Source organism: Gadus morhua, chromosome 18 (genome assembly GCF_902167405.1).
Source record: "Gadus morhua chromosome 18, gadMor3.0, whole genome shotgun sequence".
NCBI lineage: Eukaryota > Metazoa > Chordata > Actinopteri > Gadiformes > Gadidae > Gadus > Gadus morhua.
In genome coordinates, this window is record NC_044065.1 from 13,535,269 (window position 1) to 13,547,915 (window position 12,647).

General features: G+C 41.9%; 2 protein-coding genes across 2 annotated transcripts in view; both read left to right on the forward strand.

The window, feature by feature from the left end:
- The window catches only part of pvalb9 (parvalbumin 9), a 3,747-nt gene extending 3,216 nt beyond the window's left edge, over positions 1–531 (forward strand). Inside the window, exon 5 of the mRNA XM_030340531.1 lies at positions 260–531. Within this exon, the coding sequence (XP_030196391.1) occupies positions 260–285 (26 nt within the window). The 3' untranslated portion in view covers positions 286–531. The remainder of the gene's footprint in view (positions 1–259) is intronic.
- A 1,364-nt stretch (positions 532–1,895) lies between these two features.
- On the forward strand, positions 1,896–12,033 carry ccz1 (CCZ1 homolog, vacuolar protein trafficking and biogenesis associated). The gene is made up of 17 exons (XM_030340532.1): positions 1,896–2,050; positions 2,440–2,511; positions 2,606–2,702; positions 3,397–3,494; positions 3,866–3,959; positions 4,708–4,788; positions 4,883–4,930; positions 5,562–5,645; positions 6,412–6,587; positions 6,963–7,044; positions 7,249–7,310; positions 8,204–8,315; positions 8,686–8,719; positions 8,953–9,070; positions 10,138–10,296; positions 11,142–11,269; positions 11,453–12,033. The coding sequence occupies exons 2-17, from the start codon at positions 2,498–2,500 to the stop codon at positions 11,506–11,508; spliced, it is 1,443 nt and encodes a 480-aa protein (XP_030196392.1). The 5' UTR covers positions 1,896–2,050; positions 2,440–2,497; the 3' UTR covers positions 11,509–12,033.
- The last annotated feature ends 614 nt before the right edge of the window (positions 12,034–12,647 follow it).

The window sequence follows — 12,647 nt, forward strand, 5'->3', positions numbered from 1 at the left end:
ATACATTTGCCCAGCTGTATGGCAAGATTAAGGATTAAAAAAAAATCGGGATAAGAGCACTATTTGATTTAACCCATGTTGTGTTGTGCCAACTGTGTCTATTAAATCCTATGAAATACAAAAGTGGAAATTTTTATTATTTTCATGTTTCTATTTCCTTTGGAACTACGGAATTCACGGATATACTTTCCATCTGTCCGTAGTAAACGTTGACATTGGTAGATACTTTCAGGCCTAATTGAATTTGTTCGTATTACAGAATTCCAGACCATGGTCCAGTCCTGAGGACCCTGAAGACTGATGACCTTGCAACAACCAGCTACTCCTCGCATTCCACTCTGTTAACCTCTACTACAACCCTTCCCACTTCCATTAATCACACCATCGCAATATGCCTAGAATCTGTATTCGGTCATTATCTGTCTGTTTAGAAACAAAGATCCAGCCACAATGTGCTGTTTTCCTCTATGTTCACATGCTCCCAAAACGGTGATGATGAATAAAAATACCAAATAAAAAGGTAAAAAGATACTTCCTCTCTCTGATGGTTTATTTGAAGTGTGGTATTAGGATAATAAGTCTCTCAATGGTTCCCATTTCAGATGCATCGTGGATTGTTTAAAACATGTATTGACACTAGAATATGAACGCTCTTCAAATGCACATATGAAGACTTAAGATTTAATTTTTAGAGGTAGGACGACTCTTTGACACTAATAAGCAGGGGTAGATTGATTGTGGCCAACCACATACATACCAATCACGCCTTCAGCTGCATAGGAAATCTTTAGAACACTACACTCGCACAGAAAGAACATCATGCTTACTTGTTTAATTGGATGCTGCTTTCTTCTGTTATAAACCTCGCTTCGTACCGTTGGGTCTGGTCATAGGACAATAACGCTGATCTGCAGTTTACAATTACATTAAAAAATATACATTAAAGGACTATTTCACAGACTTTCAACCTTTGTATCATTACAACGTGGGTTTTATATGCAATTGAACAATGTTTAAATTGGACTTCTGCTGCCAAATTAATGAGGAGATCTGTTGGGCAGCAACCTGGAAGAAAGTTAAACATTGTTATATTGTATATACTAGCCTACCCTCATTGTTCTGTTACAAAGCCAGTTGGAAATCAGGGAAGTTGTCCTTTAATATTCTTCCTTATTACTCGCTTGCTAAAATATATGAGATGTGTGTCGACATACAGCGCTGCATGTGTGCATTCATCCACTGGATGGATGAATTAATGGATGAATGAAAGGAAGGATTGAAAGATGGATGATGGAAGATAAATGCAGGGATGAATGATAGATGGATAGATGTTTAAACAAACAGATGGATGGAGGATGGAGGATTTCCCATAATAAAAAACAAATCTCAGTGGGAATCTTTCGGAGAATTTTCATGACACATGAACTTTTTGTACATCTATGAAAGTGAGGCATTCTGAATAAGAAGCTATGCACATGAGTGTGTTACCGTAACAAATGACTGGGGCCTCTCGATGTGACACAGGGTTATTCCCTCTAGAGTTTCTGTCAGGTGAGCTCCAGAGCAGTTTGAGATCCAGTTACCACTGAAAAACATTAGGGAACTGTTCGGGAATTCATGAATCCAAATTCAAGGCCTATGCAGGCCTTGAACATAATTGTTATTTTGCATATATTTTGAATCTTTTTCCATCTATCATCTACTTGAATTTTTTCTTTGACAGTGGTATACTGGGGTAATACATTGGCTACCCCAAGCCAAATATTTCAGTTTTTTTTATATCAGACATGAAAATCAACAGATCGATTAATACTACTACTATGTCAGTTAAAAAATTTGACAGATTTTGGTTTTCATCTCACGTGGAACTACATTTCTGTGAAGGCAAATTCCATCCGGGTGATATAGCTTGTTGCACCCGGCTGTCAAAAGCAGGAAGTATACGGAATATGCTACCTCCACAGTGTTATCATTGTTTAAACTTTCAATCTTATGTTTGCAATTTATTATCGTGCGTATATTAATGTCTCATGCTTTCACACACTATAAGGTGAGTTGAATATGCCGCTCTGTTTTCATTTTCATATATTGAGAAATATAATGTAAAACGAAACCATACAAAAGTACTGCCAGCAAAGCTAGCTAGCATCACAAATTGAGAGCCGAACGCCGGGTAATTGTTAGCTCCAATCGGTTTTCAATGGATGTTTGCATTTTGAAAGATAAAGTTTGCTCTGTATGGTCTTCCTGCCCCGACGCCGATGATAGTTTATCGACAGGTTTTGTTTATTGGTGCTTGCCCTTTGCTGGCCGCATCACGTATCAAAAGCTAAATGGCGTGTTACAGAGACCCTGTATTGTTATTCTTTCTCATCATGTGGTCCTAGTTCTGTTTTATGCAGCATCTAGTTATACGTTTTGTGTGCTTAATCCCCCAAGGCGCACGGCATGCTAACCAGGTTCTTGGAGGTGCAGACAACGATCCCAAGTCACACTAATGCTGATTGTCAGGTAGAGAGACTTCCTTGGATCACACTCGATGTATGTTTAAAGGACCGGTTGATTAATGTGACATTTGCTTTACATGACCCCTTCTGTGTTACAGTCCAAGAATGGCTGCAGTAACGCAAGAGAAACAATACACTCCTTCTCTTCTTAGCTTTTTCGTATATAATCCTTCGTTTGGACCACGGGAAGGAGAGGTGGGTGCTAATCTCAAACACGTAACCTGTGTTTGCCTTGTTTTCGTTTTAATTCTACATACTTTTGGGCTCATTCAGACCAAATCAGGCATTGCAGTGTCAACCGCAGACTGCTGAGGTGATGTAGCAGTGTCTTTCCATAGCCCATATTTGCGCACTCACTCATTGAAGTTTTGTACAGCTCAGAAAAGGGCCAAACGGCAGCAATCAGTCTCTCTTCCATCTTCGAAATTTCTCACTTAGCAGGGGTATGCTAATATCACATGTTAGACGGATTCTTCTTCCTGCGGTCGTCTTCCGGTCTGATCTCCGGTTTAAGGGCTGGTCACCACAGCGTGACGACAGGTTGCATTTCTCCATGCGTAGATTCTGTTTCAACTGTCCACCGCAGGCCGGCTGTGTCTTTATTTGCATCCTCGTGCAGCCTCCTCCACCGCCGCAGCTTACACACACTTCCCCCATTCAAATGAATGGTCGAACTCCCATTTTTGCCCGCCGCCTGAATAGGTCTGCATGAGCCCTGAGTCTTAAGCTATACGGCAAACACATGTCACCTGTGTTTGCTGGCAAACACAGGTCACCTTTTTTGCCTTCGGAACTTTTCTATTTGCTTAGGTCTTTAACGTAGTTTTAATTAAGCTTGTATGCTAAGGGATAACATAGGGTGTGATTGTCTTATCACTCATGTGTTCAGGAAGAGAAGAAGATCCTGTTCTATCACCCAAGTGAGGTGGAGAAGAACGAGAAGATCCGAAATGTGGGCCTCTGTGAGGCCATTGTACAGTTCACCAGGTAGACAAGGTTTACTTTAAGGATAGACTGACCGATGAAATGTAGAAGTCTAACCCTACTTACTTTAGTAAACTGTGAGCTGGTGTCTTTGCATTGTGAGAAGATGGCTTGTATTGCAGGCCGAGGAATTTGTTTGTTTACAATGCCATCTGCAGCTGTTGATTTAGCTTGATTTAACATCTAACAGTATGCATTTAAAGTCGACTAATTTTTCTATATAAGCAATGGTCTCTCTAGCAAAATGTTTAACCATTATCTTCTCAAGTAGAGATGTGCTCATTGCCTGAGTAGTTGCAGCAACTAGACTTTAATAATAAGTCACATACTCCATAAACTAATCATTAATAACAATCATCCAATATGTCTTTCAGAACCTTCTGTCCCACAAAGCCAGCTAAATCCCTGCATACTCAGAAAAACCGCCAGTTCTTCTTTGAGGCCGAAGACAGCTACTGGATTGTTATGGTATGGTACAACAACAACGTTTGAGTGTAATACTTCAACTCATCCCCATGTGGTCCTGTTCAGCTCAACTGGAAGAGCATTGCATTAACTCTCCCAGGGTTGGGTGTTTGATTCAGCTACAGCCACCCATTCTAACAATGTATACACAAAGGTCATTATAGTTTAGCAAGGTCATTGCTTTTTCTTTTTTTTACGTTTGTTTACTTATTTTTAATTTCAGTTTAAACATAATTCGTTTTTAAAGCAGATTTTTTTATCGGTTATTAGTCAGGGGTTAGATTCAAAAGGTCAGTGTGTAATAAAAAAGAACTAAACAAAAACGTCATACCAGTGTGTGTGTGTGTGTGTATGTGTGTGTGTGTATATGTATATGTATATGTATGTATATGTGTATATATATATATATATATATATATATATATATATATATATATATATATATATATGTATGTATGTATATGTATATATATATATATATGTATGTATGTATGTATGTATATGTATATGTATGTATATATATATATATATATATATATATATATATATATATATATATATATATATATATATGTGTATTCACTGATGACCATCCATTAAATTAGCACATTTTTATGAGAAAAAGACTCCCTAAAACCATAATGTCTGATCTAGTCTATATGAATACTCATAAATTATTGTGAGTGGTTTATTCAGTTGTGCTGTGTATTCCTCTAACCCACTTTTACTTTTATTTGCATCGGTATCTCAGATTGTGAAGAACCCGATGGTAGAAAAACCCAACAAAGACGGAAAACCTCCCACAATAGAATACCAAGAAGAAGAGGTTCTCGTAAGTCAATCTCGACTATCATAACTTATTGTAATATGGTTGTTCTTTGTCTTGGTTTTTCAATGTTTAATAAGTTTGTATTTGCGCATTGCAGGACACGGTTTATGGTGCAGTGTTGAGGCAATGCTACAGCATGTACAAGGTGAGCATGAGCTTCCCATCCACTTACAACTAATCTCATCCACTCGCAGATTTTCTACGCATAGTTTACAGTTCAGACAAATAAGATCGTAGGTGCCAGAAAGTAAGTTATGGTTATGGGTTGTTGTATGTTGTGGACCTGTCCAGCCCGTTTTATTAAATTTATTGAACTCCCAGTCAGAAAGTAATGTGTTCGATCACTTATGTCCAACCTGGAGGCACCCTTGAGCAAGATGCCTGAGGGATTGACCCCCGTACCTGCTCCTTAGGAACCTGTATCTGTACCCCCCCCCCATCCTATTCCTAACCCCTACCTGCACTGTGATGATCTGTATCTGTAACACCCATCCTAACCCCCACATGCCCTGTAATGATCCCTATCTGTAGCCAATATCTAATCCCTACATGCCCCGTAATGATCTGTATCTGTGCCCACTATCTAATCCCTACATGCCCTGTGATGATCTGTATCTGAACCCGCTATTAACCCCTACATGCCATGTAATGATCTGTATCTGTAACATCTTTCTAACCAATACCTGCACCTTAAAGACCTGCATCATAACTAGGTGACGAGGTCCTTTAGGATAAACGTTTGGTGAACAACTAGTGCTTATGTCGTTCTTCTGCAGCTATTTAACGGCACCTTTGGCAGAGCCATGGAGGCAGGAGGGGTTGAGCTGCTAATCCCCAAACTGGAGAAGTTCTTCTACAGGGTAGGCAGTTCTGTTTGGCTGATTCCACATGTTCTGCATCCTGCAGTGAAGTTTCCACTCTACTAACTATATTTATGTTAACGCATGATGTGTTCTCCCCTGGAAGGTCAGGAGAAAAGAGTTTGTAGTTTGCAGAGTGTTGTTAATGCACGATAGGCTCACAACGCTAATCTACTAATTGCAATTATATAAACATATCTAAATATACATGACTGGTTTGAAGTTAATCCTTCTTTGCCATAATTCTTTAATTTGGACTATTTGCGGCGACTATCCGGAGAGCTCGTTGTGCGATTAGTTTACTGGTGTAGCTGCGGTGAAAGAAGCGGCCGATATTTAATTTCTAATTAGGACAGAGAGGCTCCGGTGTGGTTATAGGCTCCCGAGGACATCCCCCCCCCCCCCCCCCCCCCCCCCCCCCCCTCTCTCTCTCTCTCTCTCTGAATGTAACCCAAAGACAGAAAGAGAAAGCCCCACCGCCGGGTCTTATCCCGGGATATGTGTCCCGGCCTCTTCTTGTCTGTCATGACGGTGGTGCGTTTCTAGAAGGGTCCGTGCCAGCTAGCGCTACTGTTCCGCACTGTCCTTATTGAGTTGTAAGCAAACACTGGCGGGTAAACCGAAACCTTTCTCTTTTCCTTCTCGTGTGTGTGTGTGTGCGTGTGTGGAGGTCATCTCCTATTTTCTGTGCCTGTGTTAATGCAACTCATGTTTGTCCGTGTGTGTGTGTGTGTGTCGGACTGACTGAACCGGCTCGGGTATCCAGTATCTGCAGACGCTCCACCTGCAGTCATGTGACCTACTTGATGTGTTTGGCGGCATCAGCTTCTTCCCACTGGACAAGATGACCTACCTGAAGATCCAGTCCTTTGTCAACCGGGTGGAGGAGAACCTCCGCCTGGTCAAATACACCGCCTTCCTCTACAATGACCAGCTCATCTGGTAAAGGCCCCCACCCAGGGAGAATTTGTACAAGATGTACTTTTATGGTCAGGAGGGGAAAGAGAGACAGGGAAGTGGGTCGAGGGGAGGGACATTTAGTCCCTGACCAAAGCAGTAGGGTATCAAACCCTACCAGATGTATTGCCTGGTTAGGGCACTTAGTGGGTGTAGCGAACCAGCCGTCCACCAGAGTAAATCAATTAACTGTCAACTGTGTTGTCATGTTATTTGAATGGCATACAATTAAATTGTATTTGCTTGGTGGATATTTGCGGGTGGTATTTTGGCTCTATTATTCATGCCAAAGAACTATCTACTATGGCTACCACCGATGGGGTATGACTTAAGTGTGTTTCTGGTTCTTTGGTTCTCTAGGAGTGGACTAGAACAGGACGACATGAGGATCTTGTACAAGTATCTCACCACATCCCTGTTCCCCAGGCATTCTGAACCAGAGGTAAGAGGAGAGGGGGACGGGGTTGCCATGTGACCTTCAGTCAGTACTGTACATGCATAGCACTTGGCAATAAGCCAAGTTATCCATTTAAAAGGGAAAAGTTTCACATGCATTGTGAAAAATGTGAGTTTGACTTGTATCATATAACCAACACCTTTTTGAAAACGTGACCTCCATCCTTTCCTCTGCTCCTGCTCACCCCAGCTTGCCGGCAGGGACTCTGCTCTCAGGCCAGAGGTCTCAGGGAACCTGCTGCACTATGGACGGTAGGTGCTTGCCCCCCCCTCCCCCCCCCCCCACGCCCTGCTTGTCTTGGCCCACGTTTGGTGCTATGTGTCTGGGAAGGAATTACCAGAGTTGTGGGCTCATTCCGCGCGGTGGACCTGTGACATGTCGTGTCATGTGATATTGGGACCATGGCAATGATTACAGTGCAGGAAATGACATTTTACCGTTCTGCTCTAGTTCAAACAGCCTAAGCTATGGTTTTGATGACCGTAGCATCCAATGTCCAGGTTGCCTGTGGTGTATACATGTTGCTGGGCCTATGCTTCAGCTTGGGTCTGTTTTCGCTAGAGAGGTTGTCAGGTTTCATAGTGGGTGGACTGATTCAATCAAAGACATGAGTTCACCTTGAACACACTGAAGGGTCTTTAACTATGGCCCAGGACTGACCTTTAATCCTATTTTCTCATAGAAATTACATTTCACCTTGTGTGTCATGGGCTTAATCTGAATACACATGATGCAAAGAAATTAAAAGATTCAGATACATTTATTGTCCTCAGACAATAAATCTTTAGACGTACCTCAGTAAAATATACAATCAAGTATCCTAAGTCTAGAATCTTTAGAACAGGTTAAGCGGCAGAGGAAGTCGATGTTTTGGTTTCTGTCTGAAAGTCTTTATGATAGGGTTGGGCCATTTTGAATAAACTCAGACTGATGTTTTTAGCTTTCATATGCCTGAGGTGACTATTCTCCCTCGAGCAAATATATCTGAGATCAACTAATCAAACAGCCTAAGCAAACTATATCAACATTCTTTAAAATCGTGTTATTATGGTGGACACACACACACACACACACAAACACACACACACACACACACATACACACACACACGGTTTGTCTATTGATCGTCCATTATGCTGCACAGGTTCCTTACGGGTCCCGCCAACCTCAAGGATCCAGACGCAAAATTCCGGTTCCCCAGAATATTTGTCCACACGGAGGACGGCTCGGAGGAGCTGCATCTGATTGTTTACAAGGTGAGGCGCTGGAGGTATTAGGTTTGGTCCAGGGTCACGCAGTCCATTTAATCTGTGGCTTTCACCTGCAGCCTGTGTTTTTAATGCTCTAAACCAGTGCGAGGCAGGTGCTAAAGTATTATTGTATATATTAAATGGATGAGATTTCATAATCTGTTGTACTTTACGGATTTGCTGTTCAGCCCCTAAACTGCACATTCAGGATAAGCGTTTTCCTGCTGCTTTATGCAATTGTATGGAGTTTGAGGAATTAGGGAATTTTTAATAATGAGCTGCGTTTTGCAATATCAGGTGCAATTTCCCTAAATGTAAATGGGATCTGGAACAGTCATGCATGTGTTTAACATGCAAATGTTTCTCCCTGCTCCAGGCGATGAGCGCGGCTGTTTGTTTCATGATCAGTGGTAGGCACACAAAACTATCCCCATTTGGTACACCTTATTTAACTTAATTTATTATTTAACTTATGTTCAAATATACTATAGATTTTTTCGTTACTTTAAGACACATAAGATACTTTTTTTTTTATATAGAAATTAAATGTTCACGTTTAGTTACATTTTTATTTTTTTTATTTTTTATTCCCCCTCACCATATAAAATCAGCTCACCCACATAACCTCTTTGTCCTCTCCCAGCTTCGGTGGAGCTGACCCGGGAGTTCTGCGAGCGGCTGGACGCGCTGGTGGGACCACAGCTCACCCTGCTGGCGTCAGACATCTGCGAGCAGTTCACCCTCAACCGCCGGATATCAGGGTCAGTGGAGGACGGCCGGGCGCAGTGTCACCGAGACCACGGCCGCTCTATTGTTACCGCTTTACTATTTAGTTATTTAGCAGACGCTTTTGGCCAAACACGACTGGCCGTGACTTTGGATACGTGACATTAGGGAGCAGGGTGGAGATCAGGCCTCCTGGTCAGAGAGGGCCTACAGGTTAGGTCCACACAACGGGTCGTTGTGTGGAGGTCACATTTTTACACAAAGCTACAGCGGTGGTTCTGTGCATGTGGGAGAGGAAAACATCAGATTAATGGAGCACTGAGGTCATTTTTTAAGTAACGCCTCTTTTTAAGTCGTTCAATGATATTGGATGGAATTTGACAAAGGTGGATGCTAGCTCAGTGCATGCCCTAGTAAACCTTCCCTTTGATTAAGTTCTCATAGGTCCAACATCTAAAATCAAATGTCTCTTTGAAGAGACAGGAGCCGCCCTCTGTGTATAATACGGCCACCCCTTTTGAGTGTTTGGTTTCTGGCTGGACGTGCGCCGAGTCCTTGAACAGGATGACCGAGGAGAGACTCCCCGTTACCATCTGATATTGTCAAACCGGCACTGCTTTAGAGAGGAGGGGGTAACCCAATAACCGGCTGGGCCACCCTCGTGAGACACTGGCACACCTACGCTCTGTTTACCGGCGCAGATCGCTCTGAGATTAGCCCCCGACGGTAACCCGAGAGCGAGAGTCTCCGCTCCGCACCGCCAATGACGTCTTCCTCAGTTTTAATCAGGCTCGCTGTGGAGCCCGCATGAGGTCTACTCCGCCGCCACCTGTCTGTGACCAAGGGCTAAGCCAGCTGTTGAGATCACACGCACACATGCACACACGCACACATGCACACGCATTCATCCTAAACACATACAGGAGAACGATGATGCTGCAGTTTTGTTTGTCGACTTGTCACTTGTGCGTCTGCGTAGGAGATCTAAAGGTTGTGCACATTTGTGAGTGCTATTTGTTCGCTGAGCATCATGTAAATATATTTGTGTACGCACAGCACATTCTGTCCTCACCCATCCTGTGGTCGTCCTGCCACCCTTCAGGCCAGACAAGGAGCCACAGTTCAAGTTCATCTACTTCAACCACATGAACCTGGCGGAGAAGAGCACCATCCACATGAGGAAGACGGCCAGCGTGTCCCTCACCTCCGTGCACCCCGACCTCATGAAGATCCTGGGGGACATCAACTGTGACTTCGCCAGGTAGCTTCCTCCCCTAGGAATGCCCTCACTTGCATTTAGAGCGGAGTACTTTACTATAACCATGAAGTTATTTTGCAGGATTATTTTTGCCCGAGGATGGAAGCGGTTGAGATTGTGGAGATTTGGGGGGTACTTCAAACCCGGAACTTTTCGGCCAGGGGGTCAAACACCATACTCATCCAATCATTGTAATGAAAAAATCCTTAAAGACTCTGCTGAAAAGCACTATATTCTGGGACATTACCAGATTGGAACTCTCGCAGCCGTAGCACCAGTCAGGAGATAGTCCCCATGATTAAATGTTCTCTTCTGATTTTTTTTTATTTATTTTTTTACGCACAGCACTGTGTGAGGCTGTCACGAGATCTACGGAGTCATGGGATAACCACATTTGTTCTGTTTGTGGCTTTCAGCTCCTACAGCTATTTTTGTAATACACTACAACATTATACTGATTAAACTATGCAATATGTGAGAGAATCCCTAGTCTTTCATAAGACGGATACAGAAGCACTTTCCTGAGTATTGTACAGAAAAGTAATATTGAAGACAAACAAAACACATATTTTAAAAACCTCTTGAAAGAATGTATCTTTTGATTTAAATCCAACTTTATGACTGGACATCCTCAAACTTATCCTTATCCATTTTGTATCTAACTATGGCCTTGCTTTCGTAAAACACATTGCATATTATTTATTCAGCAGAAGCATTTATCCAAAGTGACTTATAATAAGTGCCTGTAACAATGGAGAGACAACCCTGAAATGCACAAATTGCAAAATAAGTGCAAAAAAATATGCTTAACACAAACCTGTTTCACCTTCGTCACCTTTCCCTCCCAGAGTGGACGAGGATGAAGAGGTCATTGTCAAAGCCATGACTGACTACTGGGTAGTGGGGAAGAAATCAGACCAGAGAGAGCTATACGTCATCCTCAATCAGAAAAACGCAAATCTGATCGAGGTCAATGGTAGGTCTGACACGACAACAATGACACCAGACATGCACTACATCACTCATCCGATCGTGATGCAATGTGGACAATTTCTGTTTTTCTACTGCTACCAAACCACGCAATCTGCCTCCAGTAGTCGAACCTTCCTTTTAATCTGCCTTTTCCCCTCCTTTTTTTCCCTCGCCCGTCCCACTGTAGAGGAAGTTAAGAGGCTTTGTGCAACACAGTTCAACAATATATTCTTCCTGGACTGAAGGGAGGGATTATGAAGATGAATTCAGGATGCAATGGAGAGCAGGTGTTTGGGACAGATGCAGAGAGCTGTGTCCATGGAGAGACTGGACCTATCTTTCTGAACTACAGGTGCAGGGTAATACAATAACTGTTGAAGAAAAAGAAAAAAAGTTTTCAAACAATTATTTCTTTTGTCCAGGATTTGTATTGAACTTATACAACGAGATTTTTTTCTTTTTGTAATTTAAGTGTACATGTCCTTTAATTATTTTTTCCCCATTTACTTTCTTTGTACATATGTGTTCCTGCATCCAAGCTGCAAATGTTCATTTTGATTTCTTATGAATGAACTAATGGGTTAAATCCGATTTCTATGTACTTTTATCAGGCAAAATGTATTTAAAAATAAGAGGCGCACAAAACGTGTTTCCTCTAGATCCATTGATGATTTTTGTATAGTTTTAAATAAAATGGCATGTCAAAAGATATCGTGCTTTGTATAAAGCTGCCCTAACTTTAAATAAATTATGGAATTTAGAATTTTATTCTGTGTACGATTTATTTATTTATTTATTTACACTTTGAATACATATCTCACACCTGGTGACATTCTGGGTAAAACATCTGTAGTCCATTTAGCCACCTTACATCTGGAAAACTACACTCTTTGAGGCCCTCTGATCAGCATCTGCTCATTATATAATTGTTTCCATCTCATTTTAAATAACATTTGCTTTTGTAGCAGTGGCTCCTATGGACCCCTTTGCCCTTTTGTGCCTCGGACTGTAATGGAAATTTGAAAAAGCAGGTACGGTAATATGAGTAATACCTTACCGGAATTGTTGGTCGTGTGAGCGGTGATTGCAGTCAGGAACAAAGGTAGTACCATGTGGATAACAACACTGTAAACTTTATATACACACACACACACACACACACACACACACACACACACACACACACACACACACACACACACACACACACACACAATATATATATGACACCAATTTTATTAACAATATAAACGGTATAATGATAAAGGTTATTAAGATGCAATAAACGTGCTAAACTAGTGGGTTGGAAGCCTTGGAGAAAGTTTGCCATGATTTATGGGATGAGTAGTTCCTTAACTCGTTCACAAAATGGGATAGTCTTG

What these genes read in the sequence shown, in the direction of transcription:
- ccz1 (XM_030340532.1), top strand. An exon ending in TTGGACCACGGGAAGGAGAG is followed by an intron (nt 2,703 to 3,396) that starts GTGGGTGCTAAT and finishes TCATGTGTTCAG; the next exon opens with GAAGAGAAGAAGATCCTGTT. An exon ending in AATGCTACAGCATGTACAAG is followed by an intron (nt 4,931 to 5,561) that starts GTGAGCATGAGC and finishes GTTCTTCTGCAG; the next exon opens with CTATTTAACGGCACCTTTGG.